Genomic DNA, 12,424 nt, shown 5'->3' on the forward strand with positions numbered 1-12,424 from the left:
TAGGCTTATTCACTTTCGATCATTTTAACATTTAACAATTTTTATTCAACTATTGGTTATTTAAATAAATATTTTTTAAATATAGCCGAGCTTATTTTATTCATGGATAAAAATTAATCGAATGCCGAGCACTATTCATGATGCATCGCGACTGACGGAATATAAGCTTTATCTCTTTACATAAATAGATCAATTCTGTGATGAGCTCATAAATGTAACTGCCCTGTTGCGAATTTCGCTATAATAAATATATCCAAGATAAAAATATTTGAAACGTTAATCCATATATATAAATTTTAGATGTAAAACATTGAAAAAGAATTATAGTTGTGTAAAGGTATCACGTGCTAATATTTATTGTTATGTATCGTATATTTTTTATTAGTATTGTATTTAAAGAACTTGCGCGGAATAATTGTTTAAGTTTGTGCGTTAAACGTTTTCACTCCACGCGCAAAAAGAGGATTTGAAAATTATATTTTGTCAGTTGAGAATTTGTTTTGAAAGGAGTGAGACGGCCGAACAAATGTTACGGTTGCGATAATGTAACAATCTCTATATGGTTCGGTGGTTGGAAGAGTCTTTTTATTTTGCGAATCGCGGCCGACTGAAAAACCGCGTTTCCTATTTTAATTAATAATTGACACTTCGCACTATAACTCTCACTATAACTCGGTTTCATCTCTTTTAAATAACTCAACTATCAATATATTAAAAAACTCAATTTGAATTAATCGTATTGAAATTTTCATATAAAGCTAATTATTAATAAACAATATTGGGAAAACGAGTACCAAGTCACGTTAAATTCCTATTGAAGTAAAATAGGATACATTAAATAAATAGATGGCCAGACAAAACTTCAATACAAGTTTTAAATATACTACATGGTGTGAAGCCTGGAAATTGTCGGCCTATGAATAAACCATGTACGAGAGTTAAACTATAGAATACCCAACGTGACGACGGATCCTGACACTCGTGGCGGTAAGACTGGGGCGGGGTGGCGGCAAGCTCAGCGACTGGAATCGGCTTGACTGACTTGGCAGCTGGAGCCCCCTGCACCATAGGGACAGCTACCGAAGGATACACCCTCGGAGCTACTATCCCTACAGTACACCTCTCGAATACATGAGGAGTGGGGCGTTCCACTACCCCAAGCATCTGCTGCTTGGGCCACCGGGCGGCACTGAAATAGGTCAACAGGCCAACGTCCATCGGTACCACCCAAGTAGCCATGGTCCTCGACATCCGTAAAGGGGGCGTATGCCTCGCCTCAATCGACGCCGGTGATGCTGTTGCGGAGTGGGCGGCCTGCCTTTTGAATCTTTGGCGGTATCCCTTAAGGGTCCTCCTAAGGCCGTCTGCCTGGTAGTTTGGGCTGGTTTCCCTCCTCTCGACAGGGCGGTCTACCCCGGTGTTCCTTGGGCCGACTGCCCATTCTGGCGTCCACAGATAGCAAGGCCTCTGGTGGAGGCGGGATTGACCTTCCCGATCCTAGTTACAATTGCTAAAAGATGGCGCGAATGCGCAACAATCTTCAGCCAAAATTACGTACAATTCAAGGTATCTCAAATTCTACGCAATAAGTTAGACCCCCACCCAAAAAGTGTTACTAGGCGTTTGCCTTCGAACGCCGATTGTAGCGATGCTTAGGGAGTCTACAGCACTGTCACCCCTTCTACGCCGTCTCTTCTTTTTGGGACGAGAGAGGGTTTCCTTATTCTCCTCCGGTTTTTCCGCCCCCCTATCGGTTTCGTCACACGGAGGGTCATCTCATTGCCAGTGTGGGGTGAAAGTCGTCAGCTGGGCCACGTGCGTAACTCCGATGAAATCACCGGAGTTCGGGCTCCCCAGCCGAAATGTTAAAGGAGTCGTCCTTTCCTGCACAACAAACGGCCCCTCAAACTTATCTACCAACGAAGCCTTGATACCACGATTCGCGTCGGAAAGAAGATGAGTTTTGAGCAATACGAGGTCTGCACGTTTGTAGAAAACAGCTCGGTGACGCTTGTCGTAGTGCAGTTTTTGCGTGAGCTTTGAATCCTGTAAATTCAAGCGTGCATGTTCGATTTCATCATGCAGCCTAATTTTTAGTTTCTCAGCGTACGTGCCTGCGCTTCGATTACCGGAAGTATTTCCTGGTACCAACTCCCAATCCAGGAGTGCGCGAAGCTCTCGGTCTAAGTTCAAAGCGGCAGGCGAATACCCTGTCGCTTTGCTCTCGCCTGAACGCAAAGCAAACCCCAAATCTGGGAGACGGGCGTCCCAATCCTTATGTCGTTCGACATAAGAAATTATCATTGGCTTAATAGTTCTATTCATCCGCTCATAAGATTTGATAAGGGGCTGTCGTCTTAGGGCGTATGCCGAAACCCGAACAGGCCCTTTTGAACTTTTTACAACAAAATTTGGATGCATTATCAGTTATCACCTGTCGTGGGAATCCATATCGACTCCGTTACATTCTTGGGCTGAGGGAATTCCTCTATAGCCCTAAATTTATCCGGATTTGGCTTGCAGTACCCCAGTCCGACCTTATAGCTCAGAAGCGACACCTCGTCAGCGCAGAGTTGCACCTTGTGCGGGTTAACTGTTAATCCCGCTTCGGCTATACTCTCTAGAACTTTTCGAATGTGAATCAAATGATCCTCAAACGATTCGGAATATACGACGAAATCGTCGTAAAATCCCAAAACAAAATTCTATTTGTAAGAAGCTAAAACGGTATCCACCAGACGCATGAACGTGCTCGGTGCATTTTTCATTCCAAAAGTCATCTTTGATGACAGACGAAGGCAGTCTTCGTTCTGTCACACTTCCATACGTTGACTTGATAAAAGCCTTTGGGATCGAAGCCATGTGGTAACAGTCAGACTCCGTTACCCCGTTTATTCCCCTAAAGTTAATGCAAAGCCGTTTGGAACCATCCGGCTTGCTTGGTAGTACAATAGGCGCAGCCCAAGGGGAGACACTGGGTTCTATCAAATCTAGATCCAACAACTCATCAAACGCCTTGCCAATCTCCTTTCGCTTTCTTTTACTAGCTGGATGGGGTGAACGAAAATAGGCTTGCCATCACCCGTTTCTATCGCGTGTTCAATGATAAAAGTTTCGCCGGGTTTTTTCGTAAAAACTTCTCGGAAATCCAATATGGTTTTTAACAAAAGATCTCTCTCCCCATCCGTGCACTTAGACTTTGAAACTAACGTCTCCAACGCTGCGGGGGTTCCCACGGCGCCGGGACTCTCATTGTCTACCTGACAATAATTTACCCTTTCGCCTTCCTCTTTGGAATCGAAGGGGACGACGCGCTGAGGTAGGGGACCGATTGACCACCCTAGTAGAAGGAAAGTGAGGGCGAGGCGTCAGTCCCGGTGTCGGGGTCAGGTTCGGGATCGGGGTCCGGGATTTAAGGGGTGAAATCATCGAAAAGTCAATGTATTTAGGGTATTTCTCGCGACGATTTGTTTTTTCGTATATCAACATATTTTGTCCAGGCCAACTTGTTCATTTATCTACGCTTATCTCGAAAGATACTTGAACGTATATCTTATCGCGTTTTATCGTACGGAATAAGTTGAAACGATGTAAAAATTGATAACCTAGACGGCGCGTAGCGGATTACCCCGGGGGACGCGGTTAATTTGAATTTAAGAGTGTTTTGACGTCATGGAATATGGGACGCGGATTGGGGCGCGGTTAATTTGAATTTAAAACACGGATTTGTGTGTTTTGACGTCATGGAATATTCGTTAAAATGACGTAGAATGGAAATATTTTTAAACTTCATTTTAATATAATTGTAGTACTTAAATATGCTTGACACTTGAACCTTTCTCACGAGTATTTCAAACGAATATCTAAAGTTTAAGTATGAGAAACGTATCGTTCTCAAGTATTGTAATTGTACACGTGATTCCGTATGAGGACCGTGTAAATTCCTATATACGTAACGCGATACACTTCAAAATGCGTATACGTAGAATGGAATTAATTTTTAACTCCATTTTAATAAATAAGATATCGAAGATAAATAATTTCAGAGTATAAAAAGGGTAAACCGTATAATAGTAAGACCATATTTAGAAAATTCACCATCTGAATTGTATTGGAAGTGACTCCGAGGAACCTTAAAATGTAAGTAGGAATACTCAGTGATAATTCTTAACTTTGTCTTAATGTATTTATTTTATAGGAATTGTTCATTTCCTGTGTCTGCTGACAAAGGGTTAATCGTTTATGCAGATGAAACCATCCACTGCGGTCTATTAGATTTAACAAAGGGTATCAAACTAACAGAAGCGGAACTGCAAGAGCTATGGACAAAGAAAGATGCCATTGAAGCTTATTTCAATAACGAAGCTGAAACTTCGTGGGTTTTCACAGGTTCTGAAACCAAACGGTTTTCGGTTCATAGATTTGCCGAACAAAAGGTTTTAGATGTTAGACAAATGTACCATGGTTATGGAGTAAACTATGGAAAACTGTTACCGACTAAAGAGGGGGTAGCTTTCGCTCAATCTTCTTGGTTGAATTTCCTCGACCAGTACGAGTCGATTCAGAAGTGTTTAAAGAAAATCAAGGAAATAAAGGAGGCGATGACTAACGTTGTAATTAAACAATTACACGAAGCTCTGAAGAAAGCGTGCAATGGCTGTCAAATTGATCATCCATCTCAACTCCAGCATGATTGTATCATGACGGATTATTCTAAGCGTGTAGATTTGCATTTTTATGAAATAATTATGTCGGTAGATTGTGAAAATATTATTGAAATGTTTACTATTCGCTGTGAATTGTCGAAAGAAATTTTAAATAATATAATGTCACTAATAATATGCAATGCTAAAAACTTTTTTAAAAAAACTAATAAAATTGATTGCACTAATGTTCCGATTCTCATTTACCATTATGGATTTAAGCTTACAACATCCAATGAATGGGCTTGTAGCCGGGTCCACCCAATGCGGAAAGTCATTCCTGGTGGGACGGTTGATTCAATATAAGAAGACCTGTATATCCCCTCCTCCGGAGAGGATAATATGGTGTTATACCGAGTATCAGCCGAAACTATTTCAATTAATATTAGAACACACACCTTCAGTCGAGTTTCACGAAGGGTTACTCGATGTTAATATATTAAACCCGCAAATTAGGAATTTAGTTATTTTAGACGATTTGTTATGCGAGATATCTAATAATAAAGATGTAACTAATTTATTTATTCGTGGATCTCATCACAGAAACACCTCCGTACTAATTTTAATGCAAAACCTTTATTACCCCGGAAAATAAATAAGAACTTTAAATTTAAATGCTCATTATCTATTTATTTTTAAATCACCACGAGATAAATCAACAATTTATCATCTCGCGAGGCAGATATCTCCAACCAATAGCAAATACGTTATTGATGCGTTTCAACAAGCTACGTCACGGAAGTTTGGGTATTTATTAGTTGACTTGAAACCTCACACCCCAGATCAGTATTTACTACGAACAGGTTTAATATCGGGTGAAGAATCGGCTGTCTTTATTCCAAAATGAAGTGTATTATAGAAGGGAATTTTTTTAGGGTTAATCGAGAGTGGATTATTAAAGAATTAGCTTACGTAGTATTAGAAACTGAAGAATCGGAAGTGTTTACTTTCAAATCTCCATGCCCTTTCAAAGAGCTTTCAAACGAAGATAAAAGACAATGCAGATGGATATCTCATAACATTTGTCACCTTCGATGGGATGACGGCGTCTCGTCCTTACAGAACGAGACGTGACATTTGCAATCAGATAGCGGAAAAAGCGACTTCGTTTTTCACCAAAGGTTTAGAAAAAGCTGCAGTATTATCGACACTCCTCGGTGTTCCAGTAACTAACATCGAAGATACCGGTTGTCCTAAATTATCAGAACTAGAAGACGTTGAATTAGACCGTCCTTTTCATTCCGAAACTGTTCATTGCGCTTTAAGAAAGGCTAAGAAAATCTCTAAATGGATGTCTCAAAACGAGTAAAGGAAAACCTAGACTTTCTACGTTTCCTGACATCCTGTAATCTAAATCAAAGAAAGACAGCTATTAAATACGCTAGCAAGGAAGCTATACTGGCTCTCGTTGAATGTTGTATAAATGTATTACACGGAACAATTGAACTGTCAGAACGTCATCGTAAGCGGTTAAAGAAACATAGCGCGGTTATACGAAACGTGTCGAAGAAGAACCCTATATCAAAACGACGAAAGCTACTGGTACAAAAAGGTGGTTTTCTTCCATTTTTATTAGCGCCACTGCTATCTATCGTTAGCTCAGTCGCCGGAAGTGCAATTAGCCGAGCTATAAACCGATGAGGGCTCGAAAAATGCTTATAGTATCTGAAGATGTAATGGAGAGATTAAAAAACACTCCACCTTCCACAACAGAAGAAACACCTGACTTCAAAAAGAGAAGACACTCGATGATGAAATGAAATCTATTCTAGATAATCCAGATTTAAACGAATCAGAGAAATTAGCATTATACAATCAAACTCTCCAACGACGGTTAACTTACGTACGTAAAGAGCAAATCTCTCCCGTTATTGAAAACTCTGAACGGCCTAAAACCTGGTTCGCGCAAATATCTTATTCTCTACCTGCAACTTATGTTAGTGATGCGATTTCATTATATCGAGCGACTACGGAAGATCCGAGATATATTAGATGGGCTAACTCAGGAGAGCTTTCTATTCGAGGACAAGTGATTGGAGGATCTAATATAATCGATCTTTTGTATGACGCTGTGAGAAAAACGCCTGGAACAGCGATTGATCCTATAGGAGTTACAGAGTTTTACGAGGGCATTCATAAGTCAAATATTTCAAAACGTTTAATTAAAAATCCTGTAAGATTGACACTGTTAAAAACATTCGCTGTATTTCATACACCACCAAGTAGTTCAATGTTATCATCATCTTCACCTAGTCCTCTAAGATCTTGGATACATACTAAATAAAATATATTAACCTGATAATTTTGTTCTCATTTCATAGTATAAGCCTACAATGGAAGGTTGTACAGAAACGGTCTCTTTAGGACTTTTAGCCTATTTATCACAATCATTTTCAAAATCACCGAAAATTATCACAGCTGTATTAGATATCATAGTTATTATAATATTAGAATTATTTAATTTCCTTTTTTGGCGTTACATGCCATTACATCAAAATATTACCCAATATGGAGAAAGAACTTGAGCAGATCTATACTAACCCCGCAGACCCAGGGTCATTCGCTGGAGTTCGAGCGCTCTATAATTCAGCTCGACATAAAGGTTTAAAGGTTTCATTGGAAAAAGTAAAACAATTTCTAATAAAGCAGGATACATATACGCTGCATAAACCTGCTAGAAGACGATTCAAACGAAATCGAACTATTGTTTATGGAATTGACGAACAGTGGCAAGCGGACTTGGCAGATTTTCAGAAGCTGTCTAAATATAATTCAGGATCTCGCTACGTATTATGTATTATCGACATATTTAGCAAATACGCTATGGCTGTAGCGGTTAAAAATAAGAAAGGTGTAACAATTTTAGAAGCGTTACGTAACGTTTTTGAAAAAGGTCGTCAACCAGTCGTGGGTAATAATATTAAGACTATAGAGATTAATATAACAGATGATTTAGGTGAGCCAATACAGTTTCATAGTGGAAAAGCTCACGTTGTATTACATTTTAAACCCCGTAAAATGTGGACTTCACTATAAACCTTTAATCATTCAGGACACACCCTCATTCTAGCTTAAGAGAGCGAACAGTTAACATCATGAGGTCTGAATATTCACCTTCAAGAACTGATTATGAAAGTTACTATTTAAACCAGGTTGGTTTCGGTGGAATACCTGTATATAGAGGTTTAGCCGTGCAAAGAGGACATGGACTAGGAAATATATTATCTTCAGCGTTTAGATTCGCGGTACCTTTACTGAAGAAAGGCGCTTCTTACTTGGGGAAAAAACTTTTAAGTACCGGAGCGAAAGTAGCGACCGATGTTGTTAGCGGAGTCCCAATTAAAACAGCGCTTAAATCGCATTCTATTAACGCTGGAAGGGAAACTTTAGCTTCAGCAGCTGACGAAGCCATGAGACTAACATCTTCAGCTACGGATCATATTAAAAGAATGACGGGTTCCGGAAATAAAAGGAAACGAACTCAGTCGAAAAGCGCCATTTCAACAGCAGGCAGGATAGCGAAAGGACGGTTCCCTAAACGTTCCGATATATTCTCATAATGTCCCTTTTACACCCGCACTCAGTTGAGTGTATAAATTCCGAGCTAGATTTGTTTCAAGTACCTATGACACAATCTTCGATTATTGGTGGAGAATGGGTTGGGTATAATCCAATATCAAATATAGTTGATAACGCATCAATTACATTTTCTATCAACGGTAACTCTGAAACGTATATAGACCTTTCACAAACTTTGCTGCACGTTCGAGTTAAGGTAACTAAAGATAATGGTCAACTACCGCAACCCGCGGTTCCAGGTGTTGCGGGTGGGGCCGCCGGAACTCCAGCCGACAATATCGCCCCCGAGAATTTGTTTCTTCATTCGCTTTTTAGCGACGTCCACGTATTTCTTAATGAAAGATCAGTAACACCTTCCAGTCAAAATTACGCTTATAAAAGTATGATACAAGCCTTATTAACGTTCGGAGATTCTGCGAAAAAAAGTTATTTAACGAGTTCACTTTTCTATCGGGATACGCCTGGGAAGTTCGATTCATTTTTCGATAACGATGGTTTCTCTAAACGAGCGAGTTTAGCGCAAAAAGGGGCGATTGACTTGTTAGGCGTAGTCCATACTGATATATGTCAACAACCACGCTTTTTATTAAATATGGTTGATTTGAAATTTAAATTCGATAAAAATAGAGCAGCTTTTTGCGTTCATTCCGACGTAAAATGTAAAGTGGAGATTTTATCAGCTTCCCTTTATCTGAGGAAAGTTAAAGTGATACCGGAACTATCGCTCGCTCAAGCCAAGGCGTTACAATATGGAACCGCTAAATATCCTGTAACTCGTTCGGAGTGCACCTCATTTGCTATACCCGCTGGTCTTATGGCTAGTGTGCAAGATCATTTATTTACCGGACAAGCACCTAAGAAAGTTGTTATCGGGTTTGTGGAACAAAAAGCGTTTCTAGGAGATTTTAAAAAATCCCCGTACAACTTTCAACATTTCGATTTATCAAGCATCGGATTGTACATTGACGGTAGCAGCCTCCCTCATAAGGCGTTATCTCTAAACTTTGAGGAAAATCTATATATTCAAGCGTATTGCAATCTTTTCATTCAAACTAATCAGTGGAACGTAGATGAAGGGAATCAGATAAGTCGGGAAGATTACCCTAACGGAAATTGTTTATTCGCGTACAATTTAACCTCGGATCTTAATAACAACGCTAATCACTTGCATCTTGTAAAAAACAGTAACCTGAGATTAGAATTAAAATTTGCCAAACCGTTACCGGAGACGATTTCCATTCTAATTTACGCTGAGTTTCAAAATTTGATTGAAATTGATAAAAATCGAACCGTGATTTTCGATTACAGTAATTAATGGATTCGCTACAGATAACTAAAATTCTTGAAAAAGATTTAAGTACTAAAAGTATATTTCAAGGCGTGTTCGCGGCTGACAAGCTACCTAAATATGTAAAAAATATTCCCTTCTCTATTTATTGTAAATACCGATACGAGTGCTGAACCTGGAGAACACTGGGTTCTAATATATTTTTCTAAACATAAAAATTGTGAATTCATGGATTCCTTTGGAAACCCGCCAGATTATTTTAAATTTAATGACTTTATTGAACGAAACAGTAAAACTGTAACTTTTAATTCTAATCAATTACAGAGTAATTCTAGTAATACGTGTGGAGCATTCTGTATCTATTTTGCTATAAACAGGTGTAAAGGAATAGAAATGTATAACATTGTGTCTAGGTTTAAGAGAGATAAATATGTAAACGATAAAATGATTAAAGAGTTTATGTGTAAAATGTATCCAATAAAATAATTTTTTACAATTTATAGCAATAGCAGTTTTTTTTTATATATATACATAAATACAAGCATTCATTATAATTTTTCAATATCTTTATGACCGTGCGCTAATGTACGAACCCCGCAGGGTAGAATGTATCTCTTATCATCATTTGGTGATAAACAAAGTTTTCTAGTATTTAAAGTAAATAGTTCATGCTTGAAACTAGCTATACGCATCATCTCGGCTGACATGGTTTCTTGATTAAAAAGACAACGTTCATAGTCTTCGTGGCGGATGACGTTTCTAATAACGTTCATGGCAACGCCCTTACAAACCTTTTTATGGTTTAAAATTGACTCTAAAGATTTCCCCAATCGCAACTCCTTTTCTATCTCTTCAGCGGTCTTAGACTCCTCGTACAATTTAATAGAATAAAGCTTTGGACGAAGTCCTACAAAGCTTTGAATTAACTGCGAATTTGTCTCGTCTTTAAAATAACCGAGAGCTTTTTTATTCTGATTAGAATGAAGGAAATGCGAAGGTGGATAATCAGAGAAGTCAAAGCGGTTTTTATGAACTTCAAAGTCTTTATAAACATCATCCGTCTTAATGTTGTACGTTAAACTGTCTGTAAATATTTTATATATTAGTACTATTTAAATAAAAAATGCATATTAAATTAAATTACCAGTGTCTGTAAATAATAGTGATGCTTTGTCCCCGTACGTATTTTTTATGAATCCATAATGGAACCGATACATGAGCTCCTTGGATAAATCTAGAATGGTGAATCCGGTAAATATAGGCCGGTTAAGAACAATTTTAGCTCTCTTCTTATGAGCGCCGGCTAACTCTTCATTAAAGATGGTAAAGTGTTCAAACTGCGGGTAACTTTTAACATTCTTTCTGGTTTATGAATCAACTCGAAATTTATATGCTTCCGTAAATTTTCCATTGTTTTTCTAAAGAATTAAATGAAGTAAGGGAAAAACAGCAATAAATTATTTAAATTGATTTACCCGAAAACAGAGTTAACCATTAGTTTCCAGAAGTTCTTTTCAAATGAACTCTTGGATAATTTCCTCTGTTCAGTGTTGAATCTAACATATTTTTCTAACCATTTTCCTTGAGTGAAGGTTAGAGCTCGATGAACCTTGGTTATTTTCAAACCTAATTCTACATAATATTTTAAATTGCGGTAATGTACTATGTATTTCTCTTTATTATTTAAATTAGGAAGAAGTTTTGGTAGACTTTGATTCTCCTTAATATTTAATTTTCCTAAGAGATCTTTGGAGTATGGAGATAGCATATCATGTGTAATAACTTTAGATTCCGCCGCTACTGGGAGATCGTTATGTAAGTCATGCAACTCTGGAGGATATTCAAGATCCACCTGCAAAGGAAACAATTCTTTAAAAATATAATTCAATAATTATAACACTTGTTATTTACCTCTAAAATGTATCCGTTTTCAACGTTATTGGGAATACTCAGAATATTTTCACAGAGTGTTTGCAAATCATCCTCCTGAACCCACTGGAAGTCGCCTAGCGGTAGTGGTTCACACATAACAGCACCGTACAAATTATTAGCATCTTCAATTAAGTTAAATTAAGTTAATTAATATAATTAAAATTAAAATAATTAAAATAAAAAAATAAAATAAAAAAAATTATTTATTTTTTTTAAAATGTAAATTACCTAAATAGCATATATAACTGCTCTCTTTAGACAAATCATATGTGTCTGCCATATATTTGTTATTCGCTTCAGAATAACGAGTTGAGATCATTGAAACACCGCCTCGAATCCCTAAAAATTCAATGTAAATACAATAATATTTAAAATATCACAAAAGCGTTACCCTTTTCAATAAATAAGTGTTGATCTATATCAAGTATGAGATCGAGGCGAACATCGGTCATCTTCAAAGCTGCTTGCCAGGCTAAACCTGGTGCGGTGTAAGCGTGAGCGGGATCTAGTTTATAATGAGTTATAGATAATGTTCTAAAATTTTCAAAAACGTCGGCTAAGAGCAACGCATCGCTTTTCACATAGAGGTCGGTGTATTCTCCTACGAAAACCGAGTTTAAGAGATTTGAAATATTTATACTATAGTAATTTTACCTAATGTTTGAATATTAAACGCTGTCCAAACATTTTGGGCGTGTAAATAATCCGATTCTAAAATATTTTGATTTTTCAATGAACTGAAAAACGCTTCTCTAGGTGGCAGCATCGTCTCGTCAAATTTCTTTTCATCGTCCATATACTCGTACGGGTAGACTCCCTTCCGCAAAAGCAGTTGAACTTTCTCACTTTCAAAATATTTCTTAACAATCTGAAATTTACTGGCTCCTTCCAAAACGAGATTAGATACTAGAGCATCGAGGCT

At 37.9% G+C, this 12,424-nt stretch overlaps 3 protein-coding genes across 3 annotated transcripts; 1 reads left to right on the plus strand and 2 right to left on the minus strand.

Moving 5' to 3' along the window:
• Window positions 1–1,776: 1,776 nt before the first annotated feature.
• On the minus strand, window positions 1,777–2,421 carry LOC149939357 (uncharacterized). Its single transcript, XM_090179144.1, has one exon. It carries the CDS (start codon window positions 2,419–2,421, stop codon window positions 1,777–1,779), a length of 645 nt encoding a protein of 214 aa, XP_090035270.1.
• Window positions 2,422–4,075: 1,654 nt separating this feature from the next.
• LOC149939358 (uncharacterized) lies at window positions 4,076–6,429 on the plus strand. The gene is made up of 3 exons (XM_090179145.1): window positions 4,076–4,140; window positions 4,199–4,828; window positions 6,417–6,429. Coding segments are annotated over exons 1-3 (645 nt in total). The 5' UTR covers window positions 4,076–4,138.
• A 1,171-nt stretch (window positions 6,430–7,600) lies between these two features.
• LOC149939359 (uncharacterized) lies at window positions 7,601–12,091 on the minus strand. Its single transcript, XM_090179147.1, has 4 exons — window positions 11,894–12,091; window positions 11,731–11,841; window positions 11,520–11,624; window positions 7,601–7,629 (listed from the first exon to the last, which is right to left on the minus strand). The coding sequence occupies exons 1-4, from the start codon at window positions 11,952–11,954 to the stop codon at window positions 7,601–7,603; spliced, it is 306 nt and encodes a 101-aa protein (XP_090035273.1). The 5' UTR covers window positions 11,955–12,091.
• Window positions 12,092–12,424: the final 333 nt, after the last annotated feature.

This window comes from Leiobunum rupestre, chromosome 6 (genome assembly GCF_980474605.1).
Source record: "Leiobunum rupestre chromosome 6, qqLeiRupe1.1.hap1, whole genome shotgun sequence".
Lineage (NCBI taxonomy): Eukaryota > Metazoa > Arthropoda > Arachnida > Opiliones > Sclerosomatidae > Leiobunum > Leiobunum rupestre.

Coding starts and splice junctions, on each gene's coding strand:
- LOC149939357 (XM_090179144.1), bottom strand. CDS start 2,421: ATGCATCCAAATTTTGTTGTAAAAAGTTCAAAAGGGCCTGTTCGGGTT.
- LOC149939359 (XM_090179147.1), bottom strand. CDS start 11,954: ATGACCGATGTTCGCCTCGATCTCATACTTGATATAGATCAACACTTA. Junction 11,842..11,893: donor ACACTTATTTATTGAAAAGG/GTAACGCTTTTG, acceptor TTGAATTTTTAG/GGATTCGAGGCGGTGTTTCA. Junction 11,625..11,730: donor CAGTTATATATGCTATTTAG/GTAATTTACATT, acceptor ACTTAATTGAAG/ATGCTAATAATTTGTACGGT.